General features: G+C 31.9%; 1 protein-coding gene across 1 annotated transcript; it reads right to left on the reverse strand.

The window, feature by feature from the left end:
• Positions 1–798: 798 nt before the first annotated feature.
• On the reverse strand, positions 799–14,281 carry LOC134267493 (prion-like-(Q/N-rich) domain-bearing protein 25). Its single transcript, XM_062749691.1, has 9 exons — positions 13,564–14,281; positions 11,996–12,074; positions 10,831–10,919; positions 7,586–7,795; positions 6,531–6,662; positions 6,114–6,251; positions 5,530–5,661; positions 2,283–2,342; positions 799–833 (listed from the first exon to the last, which is right to left on the reverse strand). Exons 1-9 carry the CDS (start codon positions 13,580–13,582, stop codon positions 799–801), a joined length of 894 nt encoding a protein of 297 aa, XP_062605675.1. The 5' UTR covers positions 13,583–14,281.
• Positions 14,282–17,030: the final 2,749 nt, after the last annotated feature.

Here is a 17,030-nt window from a genome sequence, read left to right on the forward strand (position 1 = left end):
TTCAAAAACATTGTCCTGCAATGTTTTGAAAACATTTTTAAAAACGTTTTCAAAACATTTTTTTAAAACGTTTTCAAAACATTTTTTAAAACGTTTTCAAAACATTTCTAACATGTTTTAAATAATTAAAAAAAAGTACAAAAATAATTATTGTACTTCCTACAGTTTTAATTAGTTTAAACCATTTCACAAATGTAATCCATGAACTTTTTTAACATCCACACAGTCAATGATAGTCTTCTTAACATAGAAGATTTGTCACAATTGAAATTAAAAAAAAATCACAATATCCTTTCTTTGAAAATCATTCGTTTGGCACTTGGGCTTCTTTGTTTTCTTCTGAAAAACAAAGATATAGAGAATAACTTTAGAATATTTACAAACTAAATAAATAAGATAAATACAAGGAAATGTGTATGTTCTATAAAATATATACTAAATAAATCTATCTCCGTAATAATACATCATTGTCAGGAAACTTCAAACATACCTTAAAGTATTAATACTCGTGTAAATCCTTCAAGGATGGTGTGTAGCAAAACCTCATTATGCCCAATCCCTCTTATAACATGTACTCTTTAAAAAGGTACCAAATAATATTTGGTATTTGCAAACAGCTGCTGTAAATGAAAAAATATATTCATGTAAAGAATTGTAAATTGAAAAATATATACATGACACTGTACATAAATAGAAATTAGTTTACATATCCGAAGAAGTATCTAACCAACTCCATCGTTAAGCCCCCCCCCCCCCCCCCCACCCCACACACATACAAACTCATCCTACATATCATGTTTAGAAGCTTTCAAGTTGACAATCTCTCTCTAAGCCTGGGGTGATTATACTAAAGTATACATTAATAAAGAAAACTCACACTAGATACAAGTTACAATACATATGTAAATGCACAATCCTGATAAACTTCCATGATCAGTTTACTTCAAAAACAACCATTAACCGCCCTCAAATATCCAGGATGTATAGAATCATTTACAAGGAATGATTTAGGCTTGTACAAACACATGCAACTATAATCATGATGATAATTTTTCTTTATACATCTATACACAATGAATACTACTTTAAATTCAACATACCTTACGATGATGTAAAATATTCCCTAAATCCTGTTCTTTGTCTTTCAAGAATGCTGCCCGGATTTTCAAAATCTTGATAAGTTGACCTATATAGATCACGTGGAAATAATTTGCAGCAAGGAGCGGTTTCATCAGCACTGACCACGGTATCCCGCTGTGTCAATCAATTAACTTGATAAACGCATTACCCAGGAGGAAACAACATAAGCGAATAAATGCACAGCAGTTCTTTGAACTACATCACATCTTAGAAAAAATACCTTAAAACGGCTTTTTATACATTTGTTCACAATGTTTATTTTTAGGAAATCAATGTGGTATTTAAAACAATTAAAAAGAAGAACTAAATTAAATAAAAAATGGTTGAAATTTATTTTTCCATATTAGGCTTTAAAAGATATCACCAAGAAATTAATAACAAACAAAAGAAAAAAAGGAAATACCATATATGTATTTTTTTTTTTACGAATTGAAATATAGAGATGTTTGTTTATTGTTTCTATAACGTTTTAACAATGTTTTCCAAACATTTTAAGACAATGTTAGGTATCATTTGTAATTAAAATTTATAATAAATTTCATTCAATTTAAAAATAAATATTCTTAAAATTTGAGTCAACCTACACAGCGCTCTGTGTATATTCTTAGAAATATCATAGTATGAATTTTTAGAATATTTTTTCCCAATCAATCATGTCAATGGAATGTGAAAACATTTGTATAATGCTTTTTCAGCAATAAAAAATGATTCTTATTATCATTATAAAAATGTTATGCAAAAATGTTTTCTAAAAACTTCCTCCCAACCAGTATTAAACGTTATGAAAAACATTTTAAAAACGTTTTTGAGAAACGTTTTCTAAAAACGTCATTATAACCTAGATAAAACGTTATAAAAACATTTTTCAAACGTTATGTCAAAAACGTTTTGGAATAACATCCTTACAACCTGAATATAATGTTATGAAAACGTTTTGTGCTACCTGGGTAAGTTGTTTTTGTCCTATGCAGAAAATATAATCAACATCCCTGCTTCATCTATATCCTTTTTAATCTGATTATTAAAAGTTTTGCTTTATATATAATACATGAAATAACCTTTTCACAAAACCATATCCGTTTCAATTACGTAAAGAAGCGTTTTTTGCACAATTATATCTACAAAATTCAAAAATAAAATACCTTGCAATGGAAGTGGATTCTTTGATGTTTCCTTATCACCAGCTGGCAATTCATTTTTATCTACAAATTATAGAGTTTTAGTCTATAAAAGAGTACAACTGGATAAACGATTGGGTTTTTTATTTTTGCCTTCACATATTTTTTTTTCATTTTCTCTTACCCTTCATTACGCTCTCTCTCTCTCTCTCTCTCTCTCTCTCTCTCTCTCTCTCTCTCTCTCTCTCTCTCTCTCTCCTCATTATGTACCTTTTTTTCTATTTATCTATAGTCATTTTACTGCTTAAATATGTCTAGGACGACATACAAAATTGCAATGACGGTAAACAGAGGACATTTTGTTTGATATATTAAATCAAAAAAATAATTAAATAACACTGAGACAAATAAACGAAAGGAAAATGCGTATAAGAAATTGCTGAAGTGCTTCAAATTAAAAAAAATATCTAATTTACAAGAGCGTTCTTAAAAGTGCAATACCTCAATATGAAGAAAACATATGTTTAACTTTAAGGTTATTGTAAGGAAAGTGTTTGTAAATACATATTGTAATTTTTTTGTAATAAATCTTTGTAAGGGTGGATGTTATTTAAGGTTCAATGTGATAAACATGTACATCACTATAAAATTTGGAATTTACCCCCAAATATGTCGGTAAGATCAAGTTTCTGGAAACGTTTCATACAATCATCATATAGTAACTAAAAACACGTATACTTTTTGACGCATTTAATATAAGTAATATTCTTAAATACCAAAGGCCCAGTCTTGTTTTCATATAATATTTCAAGTTAAAGCTAATGCCTAGGTCACATTTAAGCCGATGGTCTGGCTACTAAATGTTTCTGGTCTTGTCGGCTGAAAGAATAGGATCGGCCAACTTAGTATCGGGCGACACGGCGCAGTCACATTAATTATTACCTAGGGACACCGATGACTTGGAAAAAATAACACAAAAAATCTTTTTCTCTCGAAATCAGCAATATTTTTTCATAGATCTATATTCAGATAGGTGAAGTGAGTCAAGTTCGCAAGGCAAAGTGGCAGAATCTTATAAAATTGTGACTCGATGTTAAAAATGTGTGTAAAATTTGTATTGAATTGCATAAAAGCGACAAATGGTGCATATCTAAGCAGCAAAGAATACTTAAGATTTCTTTATATCTTTCGGATTAATTATTTAAATTATCTCCGTTTAAAAAATTTAAATCAATCCATGAATCAAAATTTTGTTTGTGTTATGTATCCTTACTAGGTTAATTCACAAGTCGGCCAATTGTCGCCCTTTCATCGAGCTCTGATTTTAACCGTCGGCTGTAATTTTCAACACCCTTATTGTCCAACGACGGACGACCTACTTATGCCTAGGTCACATTTCCCGGCCGGTAGCCGTAAACCGGTGGTAATCGGTAGTAATCCGTGGTGTTAACGATGCCCAAACATCGGTCCACATCGGCCCAGTAGTCCTTAAAGTATCAGTCACATTATCCAGCGATGTGCATACGATGGGCAACCAATGCGTTTTTTGAGAAAAATGGCGTGGTTGCCGGCCGGACTCATAAAGGTTCAGCGATGCATTGCTAAGCATAAAACGATGTTCCAGGATAATCGGCCGATGTATATTACATCGCTCATACATTGGTGAACATCGTTCGTACATCGGTCGACTACGGGCCAATGTTTGGTCGAACATCGACCGATGATCGGTTGTTATCTGTAGAACACCACTCAACCCCCCGATGACCTCAGATTCAACGGATATTGGACGATGCTCGGCCATACATCGGCCGATCCTTGAAAGATGTGTTAATGATGGGTTGCCGATGAGGAGCGATGTGAGGCATCGTTGGAGACATCGCTGAATTTTAACCACGAATTATCCCCTACCGATGACCCCACCGATTCGCAGAAAAAGACTCAGTCATAGTCCGATCACTAGTGGTGCCCGGCCGGACACCACGCCATTTTCATCAAAAAACGCATCGGTTTCTCATCGTATACCCCATCGTTGGATAATGTGACTTATACTTAACTACACTTGAAGAAATCGGCCACCGACGCATGAAAAATTATAACTTGGACCGATGGACACAAAATTGGTCGGCCGACAAAAAAATAGTTTAAATCGGCCAAGACAACGGCCGATGAACTGACGACTGTCACCCGAAGACTCCCATTTTTGCGTCAAACCCCGTCGGCCGTTGGTCGTTTTTTGAAATGTGACTGGGGTTTAAAGGCTACCCCTTGTATTTCCTACAAACAAACATCGACAATTGCTTCCAAACTTTTCAAGTACAGAATGTAAAATTTAACATGGCCTTGATACCGAGTATCTGAAACATAATCCTCCATCGTGTTTATGTTTTTCTTCTCCCAATAGCTATAGTCCTCTTAGACACGTTATTTTCAGGTGATAAAATATAGTTAAAAATGAAGGCTTAGATAAATTATTTTAGAAGGTCCTGAAAATATAGAACCACGATCCTTCAACTGTCGTCGGAATGTCATGAATATTAAAGATTCTAATTGAGATGCCACAGACTATGGGCTAGATACTGTAGAAGTACTTTTTTCCGCGTGGTATTAATTTACGCTATGATTGCGGTCACAAATTTCCCGCGGAAATTTGTCCAAGCGTACTAAATATAAATGTATAAGCCATATAGTGACAATCTATCCCCGTAATTTTCTACCTGCGGATCAAACAGAAATTGAGATTCCGCGAAATTATGACCCCATGGAAAAAAGTACGTCTATAGTATGTAAAAGAAAACGTTGAAACAAAGAATTAACATTCATGTGCTAATATTTACTTTCACTATGTTTTTCTACTAAGCCAACTGTGAAACTGAATTGAAAACAATTTTCGTGCATACTCACGCGTAGAAATATACACGAAGAAACGTGTGTTAACGTTACGTCACAATGAGTCTGCAGCGAAGTTAGTAAAATGCAACGATTTGGGCAGCGAGAAATTCAAATATTAAGAATATTTTAGTTGCTCCCAAACATGTAATATGTAAATATAAGGAATGTTTTTTAGTTTAGTGTGAATTATTGGTGTGTGCATCCCACAGACTTGCACGTAGGCATATTTTAAACAAAGCGCTAGCGCGCTTCATGAAATATGCCTACGTGACAAGTCTGTGTGATCCATACACCAATAACTCACACAAATCTTAAAAACATTCCTTTAATGCGATTTAGTGTTTTTCTAGCCTCAGAATATGAGAATACAATTTTCACTCACATGGTTGGCATGATCCATTCGCAAAATAATGTTCGTCCATACAGACACACATGTTCTTTCTACAAACACTTGAGTTTGCAGTTCCATTACACTGTTCATCATACCAACAGGTTTGATTGACTTCTAAATCAGCTATTAAAATGAATCATACAAATTATGCTTCTTTTTCTGATATTACAGTTAAGCAATAGTAATGATACCGTATAACGGGTTATTTTAGCGGGTTGCTAATTTTAGCTTATTTTGGCGTTTTTATTGTAGCCAGTTATCTTCTTGGTGTTCATTTGCAAATAGCTGAAACTCTGTGTCCGCAAAAATAAATTACTTCAAAATTATTGGCATACCCTTTTATTATGTAAAGCGCCAAATTTTACACCCGCCAAGAAAACCCGCTATACGGTATTAAATTGTACATTACGTTTCAACTTTCGAGTCATTTCAGTATCAACATACATTAATATCGGAGTATTAACACTCAACTTTTGAGGAGTTCACTCCATGAAGAGAAGAAGAAGATAATGTACAGTCAATATGATGAAATACAATATTCAAATAGTTTATGCTTTATAATTTTCTTCTCTTACTTCGAATGCAGTGTCCATTAACCTCTGTAAATCCTCTGACACATAAACACGTAGAAGTGTCTCTGTCACATACTCTGTTATGTCCTGCTTTGCTGCACTGAATATCAGATGTACACGGTTCACCCATACTGACATCAACTGTAGTAAAAGCTTTAGATAGTGAAGTAGGAATATAAATGATATTACATATAATACTCTTTTTAGAATACTAAAAGCAGTACAATACCAGTGTGAATTTTAAGGCAGATCTTTGAAATCTTAGAATGATAAATGTTAAAATATATTCCATTTTTTTTAAGTTTTGTAAATATTTAAATTAAAATATCTTTTTTTTTTTTTTGAAAAGCTGAAAATAATATACAAAGAAAAGATAGAGAAAAAACCTCTCTTACTGTTTACTACATGTAGTGAGTTTACCTTTCCTACATATCCCACTTATTCGAACGGTGTCATTTACGCAGATGCAAGTACCAATCCTGCCGAAAGCTCCATAACTGTCCATTAAACACTCTTCATTCTCACCACACCAACTGTTTTCTGTGCAAGCACCTAATTAATGAAAAATATAAGACCACCCGTGAGCACTATAAGCTCTCTAAATGATACCCCCGCCTCCCATATAATAATGGCGTAATCCATATTGTGCTCTTAAAGAATCAGATCAAAAATAAAAAAAAAAGGAGGTTCACAATGATATAACGTTATGTAGTAAAGAAAGTGAGAAAGTATCATTAAATTATATTCAGTGGTATAGGAGGAGTTGTTAATAAGAGATGGGTTCTCGTCAATAACATAGATATAATATTGGCAGTGTCCATGCTATGTGAAAAACCATATGGTAACAGATAAACGAACATCTTGATCGGACGGACATATCCTCACTCAAGAGTGGAAGCTAAGATGCCCATGTTGCTGTAGCAACTGATAATTAGCTATTTATCAGTCCCCTACCGATGGCACTAGTGAAGTTTTCCTCCAGTCTCTCTCAGGCAAGACCTAGTTTTTTATATTCATTTTTTTTCGGGGGGGGGGGGGTGTTAGATATAATGAGTTGATTTTGATTTTTGGTTGTATATTGATTTAAGTTAAATACCATAATGAGTTATATATCAAGTCTTTATTTTGTTTCGCTTCTGTGAGTTTTGATTCTATCATTTTTTTTTTATTTTATTGGATCGGATTATTATTGATAGTAGGAGAAAAGTATTGCTGGACTGAGTGCAAAAGCTAACAGAATGCTTGTAAATAATGTTAATTCCAAGGTTTTTATTAAGGTACTTTAAGTCTCCTTTTAATCACGTATTACAAATATTCGCGACTTTTGTAGCCTATAAACGTTTATTTTTATCTTTCAATTGCTGCGACACAATATATATCTTGGTTTGAGTATATAAAAATGTTTCCAAAGTCACGTGTGTAAAAGCTGGTTAACACTAGTGTATTAAAATTCATGAACAAAAGCAAAAAAATACCGTTCACATCAATATGAAGAATCCTCTTTATTTTATTAGATGAACTACAGTCAATATCTCCTGTCCTGGTTATGGTATCTCCATTTAATGCGTTAAAAATTAGGATTCGTGCAGTTTTTAACCAATAATAATCATCAATTTCATCCGACTTATACCAAAAGTAAGCACTACAATAGATCTGCGATTCACACGTTGATGGACCTGCCTTTTCTGAAACGATAGAGGGACGCATTAAGTATACCTGTAATATCAAAATTTTCTGTTAAAATAAAAATAAAACTTATATAGCTTAAAAATTAAATAAAACAATCATAACGATATATCTTTGCAGGTTATTTTTCCTAAAAAAAAAGTTTCAAAGTTCTTATCTCTCAAATTGAAAAGCCAAAATTTAACATTAAGAAATCTGATTTCACATTTCATTAAGCAATGCACTTAATTACATCAACTTCATTTTAAACTCTTAAAAATAAAAAATAATTTGAGAGAATATATAATTTAGAATTTATACTGAAAACAGTAACAATTAATATTGAATCTGTCCACGTCTATCAAATTAATACAAATCTCAAAATATCTTTATTGCTAAATATTAGCATTTCCAATGTCTTTGTCTGAGATAAAATTACAAATAGTTAATGTACAGTATTTCCCTATCAATGTATTGGTTCATCAATAAGCGCGGTAAAAAAAAATCACGTGCAGGGAGGGCCAAATAGCTAGACAGAAGCAGGACTTGTAGCACTTGGATTAGAGGAATAAAAAGCATGTAAATATAACGTAAGGAATAACTGTCAGATTTTCAATTTCATGGCGATGATCAATTGATTGGCTTGCGTGATAATTTTATGCATAAACGCCTTCGGCGTTTCTGCAAATTATCAAGCAAGTCAATCGATTGATCACATCATAAAATCGAAAAATAAGACAATTATTTCTTTATAATTCTCAAACTATAAATTATCTTTATGCAATTTTTTTTACGAAACTATTAACCATTATATTTAAAGGCTAACAAAACACATATTTTATTAGGTTGACTATATAAATTTTAAAGATCAGCCTTTTGCACATGTATACCCCATTTTGGAATATCAAGTTTTCAATCATTCTTAGCATTTTTTTAAGTCAGATCTAAAAAGATAACATAAGCCCAAAATCAAGAAAAATATGTCCAAAATGAGTGTGTTTCAAAATAATTAAAAAGTTTTCCATTGGCTGCATCACTCAAATGGGGACTGTGGCTGGGTAAAAAGCAAATATTAATCCAGTCGTGAAATCCTTTAGTGGTCCCAACCTACTTCAAAAATGGAGCGGGATTATGATTTGAAATACCTATCTACACTTACTAAGAATGTTTAAATATTTTATGACTTACCGTGGCTTTTTCCCTATATGTCTGGGCTTTCATTTTGATCCCTTTGGGGTATGATTTTAACAAACTTGAATCTATACTACTTAAGGATGCTTCAATTGAAATATGACCGGTCATGGCTTTGTTGTTGATGAGAATTTTTTTTTATAAAAATCTATATATACCAATGCAAAACTTTAACCGTCCATTGTGGCCCTATCTTACACACGGGATTAGGATTAAAACAAACTTGAATCATCACTACCTGGAGATAATTCCATATCAATATGACCAATGATACTTTCGTTGTTTTGCAGAAAAAAGATTTTTCATATATATATATAAAACGTTGATCGACCATTGTGGCCCTACCCTACCCCTAGGGGTCATTATATTAGCAATTCTTAATCTTTAATCTACACAACCAGGGGAATTTTCCATTTAAATGTGACCAGTCACGGCTTTGTTGCTCTTTAAAAGAGAACTTTAAAAGATTTTTCATATATGTTCCTATATGAAACATTGATTGGCCATTGTGGCCCAACACTTCACCCTAGGGTCATAATTTAAAAAAAACTTGAATCTTCACTACCTGAGGATGATTCCATATAAATATAATTAATTATGGCTTTGTTGTTCTTGAGGAGAATATTTTAAAACATGTTTCTTACGGTGTATATGTTCCTATGTAACAATTTGATCGTCCATTGAGGCTCCACCCTATACATACAATTATATACCCCAGGGGGTCATGATTTCAACATACCTGAATCCACACTACTTGAGGATGATTCCATATAAATATGACTAATCAAAGCTTTGTTGCTCTTGAGAAAGAGATTTTTTAAGGATTTTTCCTATATATATTCCCATGTAAAAGGTTGATTATTCGCTGTGATCCCAAACCATCCCAGGGTCATGATTTGAAAAAAAAAACTTGAATCTACACTACCAGAGGATGCTTCGACATTAGTTTAATTTTACCTGACTCGACCCAGTGGTTCTTAAGCTCAAGATCTAGTAAATAACTTTAGATTAATTTTTTGGTGCTAGATCCATTATGACGTCATAATCAATTTCAACTTTCTTTTTCCCGTACTTTACGGCTTTAGCACAATTGTGCAGAAAAAAGGTATTTTCATGACATTGAATTTGAAATCATATGGAAAGTAAACCGGATACCTATATTAAATTTGATATTGATTTAAAGAAGAGGCCACGAAGATACTAATTACTGTTTTCCGAAAGACTGTACGCAATTTCGATACATTTCCTCTGTCGAATATGAAAAAAAATCCCATATGCATGACTGTTTTTAATTTTTCATTAAAAAAAGAATGACAGTTTAATATACAGTTTTTAATTTCGTTTACCTACAAATTATGCCCCGAAACACCTTATTTGACCAAGCTAAAGTTGTAAAGTATCAATAAAGGAATTTATTTCTCACATTTGATAAATCTGTAAGCACCTTTCATTTACTAGATCTTGACCTTAAGAGGAATCACGCCTCTAAATATTTACTATATCTTAATTACCCCCCCCCCCCCTTGAAAAAGAGTAGGCACTTCATTTGAAAGAAACTTGAATTGCGTTTGTGGCAAGTGTGGTTGAAACTGTCCCAGTTGTTCTCTAGAAGAAGTCAAAAATGTTAAAAGTTTAAAAGACAGACTGGCAGCTATAGACAGCTAGACGCAGGGACAGACGGGCTACAGACAAAACGTGATCAAAAAACCTCACTTGACTTTCAGCTCATTAAGGCAATTTAGAATAAGATTGGGATCTAAAGAAAGAGATCAATCTTTGAATTTAAAAATGAATAAATGTGTTTACCTAACTAAGTTAAAATAGTAATTTCTTGAATTGAATTATATAATCATTGACTACGTACCTTCTAGCCATCGTAAAACGTATCTAAGCTGAAAGTTACACGAATTTCCATTCTCTATAAAACCTTTTACTTCTTCCAGGCAAATTGATCTACTCAAGAAAATTAATGAAATAACTGGTAATACAATGAACAAATAAAATAGGTTTACAATTGAAATAACCATTCTTCATAGTTTGAGGGCGGGAAAGATAATTAATTTTAAAGTAAAACTTTAAAGAAAAAGATTCGAGCAAACACTTTATCTTGTGAAAAAGACATATAAACCAATTTTGCTCAAATTACACAAAAATATTTTTAAGATTGATCAAATGTTGCAAATCTACCGGCAAGTTAACGATATTTCAAAGTTCCTTTGCTATAAGGTATATACAGTTTTAATTTCAGTCTTCTTTTCGAAACAGGAGATGCTCAAATATAATAAAAATTATGAATATAATACCATTTCGTTCGTTGTTCTAGGTAGATATTATATGGCAGGGATACTGGTGACATAAAGCTGAATTTCATTTTTATTTTCATGGTACACGAACCTCTCTGTTTTAGTTTGTATTTTTTTCATTAATGCAGACATGTTCTAATAGATCGAGAAAAAAAATTGCCACATGTTAACATTTAGGAAAAAAAACCCACTCAAATCCTTATTGAGATGATAAGGTATGCTAAACTTAAGTTATTTCTCTTGTCATTTACTGTTAGTTTCCTCAGATATCCTTAAAGTTCAAGGTTCACCAACTCTGCTCATTTTTTTATATTCCGAGGATTTTTTTTTTTTTTTTTGCTTTCTGTCATTCAAATGATAAACAATGGTTTCTTCCCTTCTTGGTCATTTTGCAAACATATTTTAAACACGTTGAAATGCCGGTAATTAAATGGAACATCAAATTACTTCTTTCATTAGAAGACAATGCTTTTTAAATTTTATTCCTTTATCGAAGTTCGGTGAAGAGCTTATAGATATGCTGATTTGACAGAGACATTTAGTATAAAACTTATATTGGATATGCTGACATTAAAAAAAGAAAACGATGGATTTATGAATCTTCCTTTTGAATAAATGTATAATGTCTGACATATAAAAAGACCAACTTAAAATTATGAAACTGCAACTATTAAGTTCTTCAATCCAAATTTGGTTTCTATGAGGTTTAATCAATCAGAATCTTACCTTGTAAATTTCATTAAAGATACATGTACTTCATGCATTGACAGGAGAAGTATAACTGCATGTAAAAACGCACGAAAACCTGAATGTTAACATAAACATGAAGAACAAAATTTAGTATATGTATAATCAAAATCTAAACAGACGTAAACTTGCTTGAATGATATTGATCAAATACATTTAATAGCTTTTGAAGAAATGAAAGATATATTAATATTCCAGGCATTTTTATGACATCGGTCGACAACAAAAGCATATTTTATTGAGCTGGATTGGACTGTTTCAGTAAAGTGTATAAAACATATGGATTCTCGATCGAAAATTAGGACAATTCATCAGAAGTCATTTCGGTATAACCAAAAAGTAGCCAAAACATAAAACATTTCCTCTAAATTTTATAAAAAGTAAAATAAAACTATTTGTAATTGAGTTTGGAGGTTTTCCTAAAAAAAAATAACTTTCAACATTAATTGCAAGTTACTCTCATACGACCTAAACAGTTCAAAGCCAAAACTATATAAAACACTAATTTACAAATGTATAATTCTGGTCCAAGGCTTTTGACCCCAATCTAATGAAATAATATTTTTTTCAATCATATTCTGTTTGTCACGTCTGCATGTTCGATATCATCATAAATTAACATTTAAGATTTGTTTTCTTATTGTTTATTATTTTAAGAAAAGTTATTATTATGGTCAAGGTTGATTTTTCTTAAAGTACATCAACCTTTGAAGTGATAATGTCCTGAATCTGCGATAAGGTAGTGCTCATGAAACTAAAGACCAGCTTTATTTCTGAGTTATAAAACGTCTGTCGCGAGATCCAAGTATATGTTCTATTCATTAGTTGCCTAATTAACTGAAACCATGACAAACCAATACAATGCATAAACACCCTATACAATCTAATTAAACAATGAAACATATTAAGATAACGAATAGTATTCAAGCTCAAAAGTCCATAAAATAATACAAAATAGGCGCAGAGAAAACACGGCCGTACAAAACATTAGAGGCGGGATCGGGTGAAAAGGACGAATTAGCATCCCCGTCTGGCAGGTCAGATCCGCCGTGTGTTCCTCGATCGTCATGATCGAGAAATAATGGAAAAAGTCCGTCGTCATTACAGGGTGTAAATAATAGACGGACAAATAGTATGAAAAACGTCAGTCAGCATTTGACTCAATGATAAATTGTATTTGATGACAAGGTAGTTGTATCGAACAAAGAACATAGAAGAATATTCAGGGGAAAAAATCTTTATGAATATTCTTCTCAAGAAAAGCTTAGCCTTTATTGTTATTGATATGGAAGCATCCTTAAGTAGTTTCGAATTTAAGCTCTCGACCCTTAATTTAAACTTTTCAATACTGAAATGATATGTGTTTTTTTCTGCCAGTGAGCTCAGTTGAGCGATGAGGGCAATAGTCCTCTTGTTTATTTGATATAACAAACTTCATTTGTATTTCGTGCATTAGGACCCTCCCTCTCTCTCTCTCTCCCACACACACTCACACAGAGAGAAAGAGAGAGAGAGAGAGAATAAAAAGAACAAGATATTCATCTTACCTCGCAATCTTCCAGTCATTGTTCTCGTAAAACATTTATATTAACTTTTCAGAGTCTTTCCTTAAAGTGACTACCGGTATAATATAATGGAGATTTTCAGATAATAACTTTTTCTGACCCGTTTCTTTCTGACGCAGTTCGCCGATTTAAATACAAACAAAGTGAATTAAATCCCACCTGAGTCAAAAATGTTGTAAATGTTTATCCGAAGTCAAAAATATATTTGTACGAACAACTATTTACATTATAGGGTACAGGTGTATCATCAACTTAAAATATGATGCATCAGGATATTACATTGCAAAAAATATCAGTAACTGATGTGAAGAGAAATAAACATCTCATGTCATAGTATAAAAAAATTGTTAAATCAAATTAAGGACTTGATTTCTATAAATGGCGAACTTAACATAAAGCTGTTAGCAAGAAATCAACACACTAAAACTATCAAGTAGAAGTAGGAAAAATTAAATCAAATTTCATTACAGTATGAATGATTTTTAAAATAAGGAAGTTGAGGCGTTGTATACACAAACAACATGCATGTAACGAAAAAAAATGCATGAAAACAATGCACGCTTGAAAAAATATACGAGACTAAATTAGACTTGTGTTTATTTATAATCCTTTTTTCAGAAAAATAAATGATGAAAGGATCTTTCATACATAATTAACGAGGAATGCTCTCAAAAGAAATATGAAAGTGCAACAAGTAAAATGAAATTGTGTTATATATATATACAAACATTGACACAATGCAGGTGACTTCAATATTGAGATTGACTAGTACACTACATCCTTATTCACTTCATTTAGTCAAACATTAACTTTAAAGAACATTTGCTTTAAGACTGATCTACACCTTTCAAGTCAATATTGCCTATAGCTAGTTTTTGTTTTTATTTAAAAAAAGCATTTATATAAATTTGTACATGTGTAACCTCATGATTTTTAATCTAGATCTTCAAATACTTACTTCCTTCTTCTGACTGTTAATCTATCTTGTAAAGGATAATAAAACGGTTATTTGATTAATATTTTTATAGGGATATATATGTACCTGTGTGTACATGTCCGGATCATAAACTGAATACTTTAAAATGGTTTCTATGAAGACAGCCCTTTATATAGATAAAAAAGAGTTTTTGTAAAATTGTAACATGTATGCTGTTGACAGCTCAAGTGAACTTTTCTGATCAAATTTTGTTTGTAGTCTGCCAGGAAAAATTTGAACAATTTCAACTTCTTCTGGTAATAAAGAACCACCGGACCAATTCCAACCAAATTCTAGGGTAAAGCGAATTTAAGTTTCTGGAGATGAAAGACAGTGCCCTCTTCCATGGAGATAATTGAGATTTAATGAACACTTATTGACAACTTTAAAAAATCTTTTTTGAAGAGCCATTAAACCAAGAAAGATAAAAAAATATGGGGAATATCCTCGTGCAATGTACATTGTAGATACAAAATCATGACTCCGGGGGTAGTGTGGGGCCAAAATGGACGAGCACAGATTTACGTTGGAATGCAAAGGAAAAAATATTCATAACCTTCATCATAAACACAGCAATGCTGTAATAATTAGTCATATTTATATTGATATAAATATTAAAATAAATATCCTCAGATAATATAGATTCATGTTTGTTCATATCATAACCAGGGGTGATGGGGTTTACATTTACATGTATGTTTTATTATAATTAAAAACTTTCAATGAAGGATATGGACTTCTTACTTCCCTGATTGCTGTTTTTTTCCTAGGTAAAGTGCCCATGTGAGGAATGTGGCCTATGTTTCTATTATTGGTCATTCTATTTTGTTCTTCAAATCCTTTTGTTTTAATCATATTTAAGAGAAAATCAAAACCATATACTATAGTACATGTATAGTATAAGTTAATTGATTACAAGATATAAGTATTTATCAAGTGACAACCTTTACAGACAGGACATTTTCTAAATAAGTCTACTCCTATGTACTTGAAGTACAACGGATGATGCAATGTTATGGAGATGATTCCAAAATTACTCCCCGTTATTGATTTGCTAAGCTTTCCCTTAAAATTAATACTTTGAAGTTGGTAGTAATTTTGAAAGTTTTGTAATTTATTTATGCATATCATGCACGCAGACAAAGCAATACGAAAATGGCAATTTTGAAATGTTTGCTCAGAGTAATTTTTTTATCTTAGATATTCACCATTGATGCACCAGGAAACATTTTATTATGTTTCATTTGTTGGATCATTGAGTATTGTTCTGTACATTGACATCAAAAATTCTAAATTTTTATGATGAAAAGTTATAGAATAGCAGGAATGCTTAGTTTTAGTTAAACTATTTCTTGGTAGCAGTGACGTTCAATTTGGGTTAACCTATAACTGTTCCTTTGTAGCACAGATCCTAAGTTTTGATTGCATTATACCTAATATATATTTAGCAGACCATGTTTAGTATGGATTTAGTTATAGCTATTCTTCAACGAAATGCTTTTTACCATCGTTTCAGAATGGCATTATATTGTGAGATTTGTTACCTTCATGTACAATCCTATCGTCTTAAATACAAAACCCCAAGACAAATTCAATAAACGCTAAATTGCATTTGGCTTCATCGTTTTGTTGACAAACATCATCTTCGTATTTTAGATTATTTCAATATTGTAAAGAAAGAAGTGGACAAATACGTACTTTGTGATATCAAAAATCGACCTAGAACTAGCCGCCTGATAAAAAGCTTGTGAAGCAAGATAGAAATCTTCTCAGCGTTCGATGTAACATCACTGAGGATGAAGCAAGATACGACGATCATGGAAATGTTTATTGTATTTATTCTATAGCTAGACGCCTTGTTCTCCAAACATTGTTCGGTTTTGAAAAGATCGTTAATAATTACATGTCAATCATCTGCAGAAGAATCAGAATGTTATTTTTTTTTGTCTTTACCAAAACACGGAGTTAATAATTCTGTTAGAAAATTTAACGCATTGTTTTTGCAATGGATGTTATCACCATTTATTGCACTATAATATTATATGATTTTTTTATCTTTAATTTTTTTTTAAATTTGCCTCTAATGATTAAAGAGGTGTGTGTGCTCTGCTCCTGACAAGTATTGTATAAATGGATTTATTTATTAAGCTTGAATAATGCTGATTGTTATATTCATTTTTCGTTCTGACTGAGACAGGCTGTGACGTACTTTATATCAACGTATATTACATTTACTATTTCTTTTCTTCTTAATTCCTTCTACCAAAAGTTTCCAGCACCATTAGGTCTAAGGGGCAAAATTCATTTTCTTTTTCAGAAAAAAAAAACACATTCTTATCAATCAAGTTCAAAATATAAGTTTAGTTTTTAATTCTATATAACAGTATTTTTTGGGGGTTTTTTTGTGAAAAGTGCTACAGACCTATTTAGATTCCACTTTTTACTTTCTATATTGTATGGATAAGACAGCACT

This window comes from Saccostrea cucullata, unplaced genomic scaffold (genome assembly GCF_032062105.1).
Source record: "Saccostrea cucullata isolate Sc308-1 unplaced genomic scaffold, CSIRO_AGI_Scuc_v1 ctg1643, whole genome shotgun sequence".
In the NCBI taxonomy this organism is placed as follows: Eukaryota; Metazoa; Mollusca; class Bivalvia; order Ostreida; family Ostreidae; genus Saccostrea; species Saccostrea cuccullata.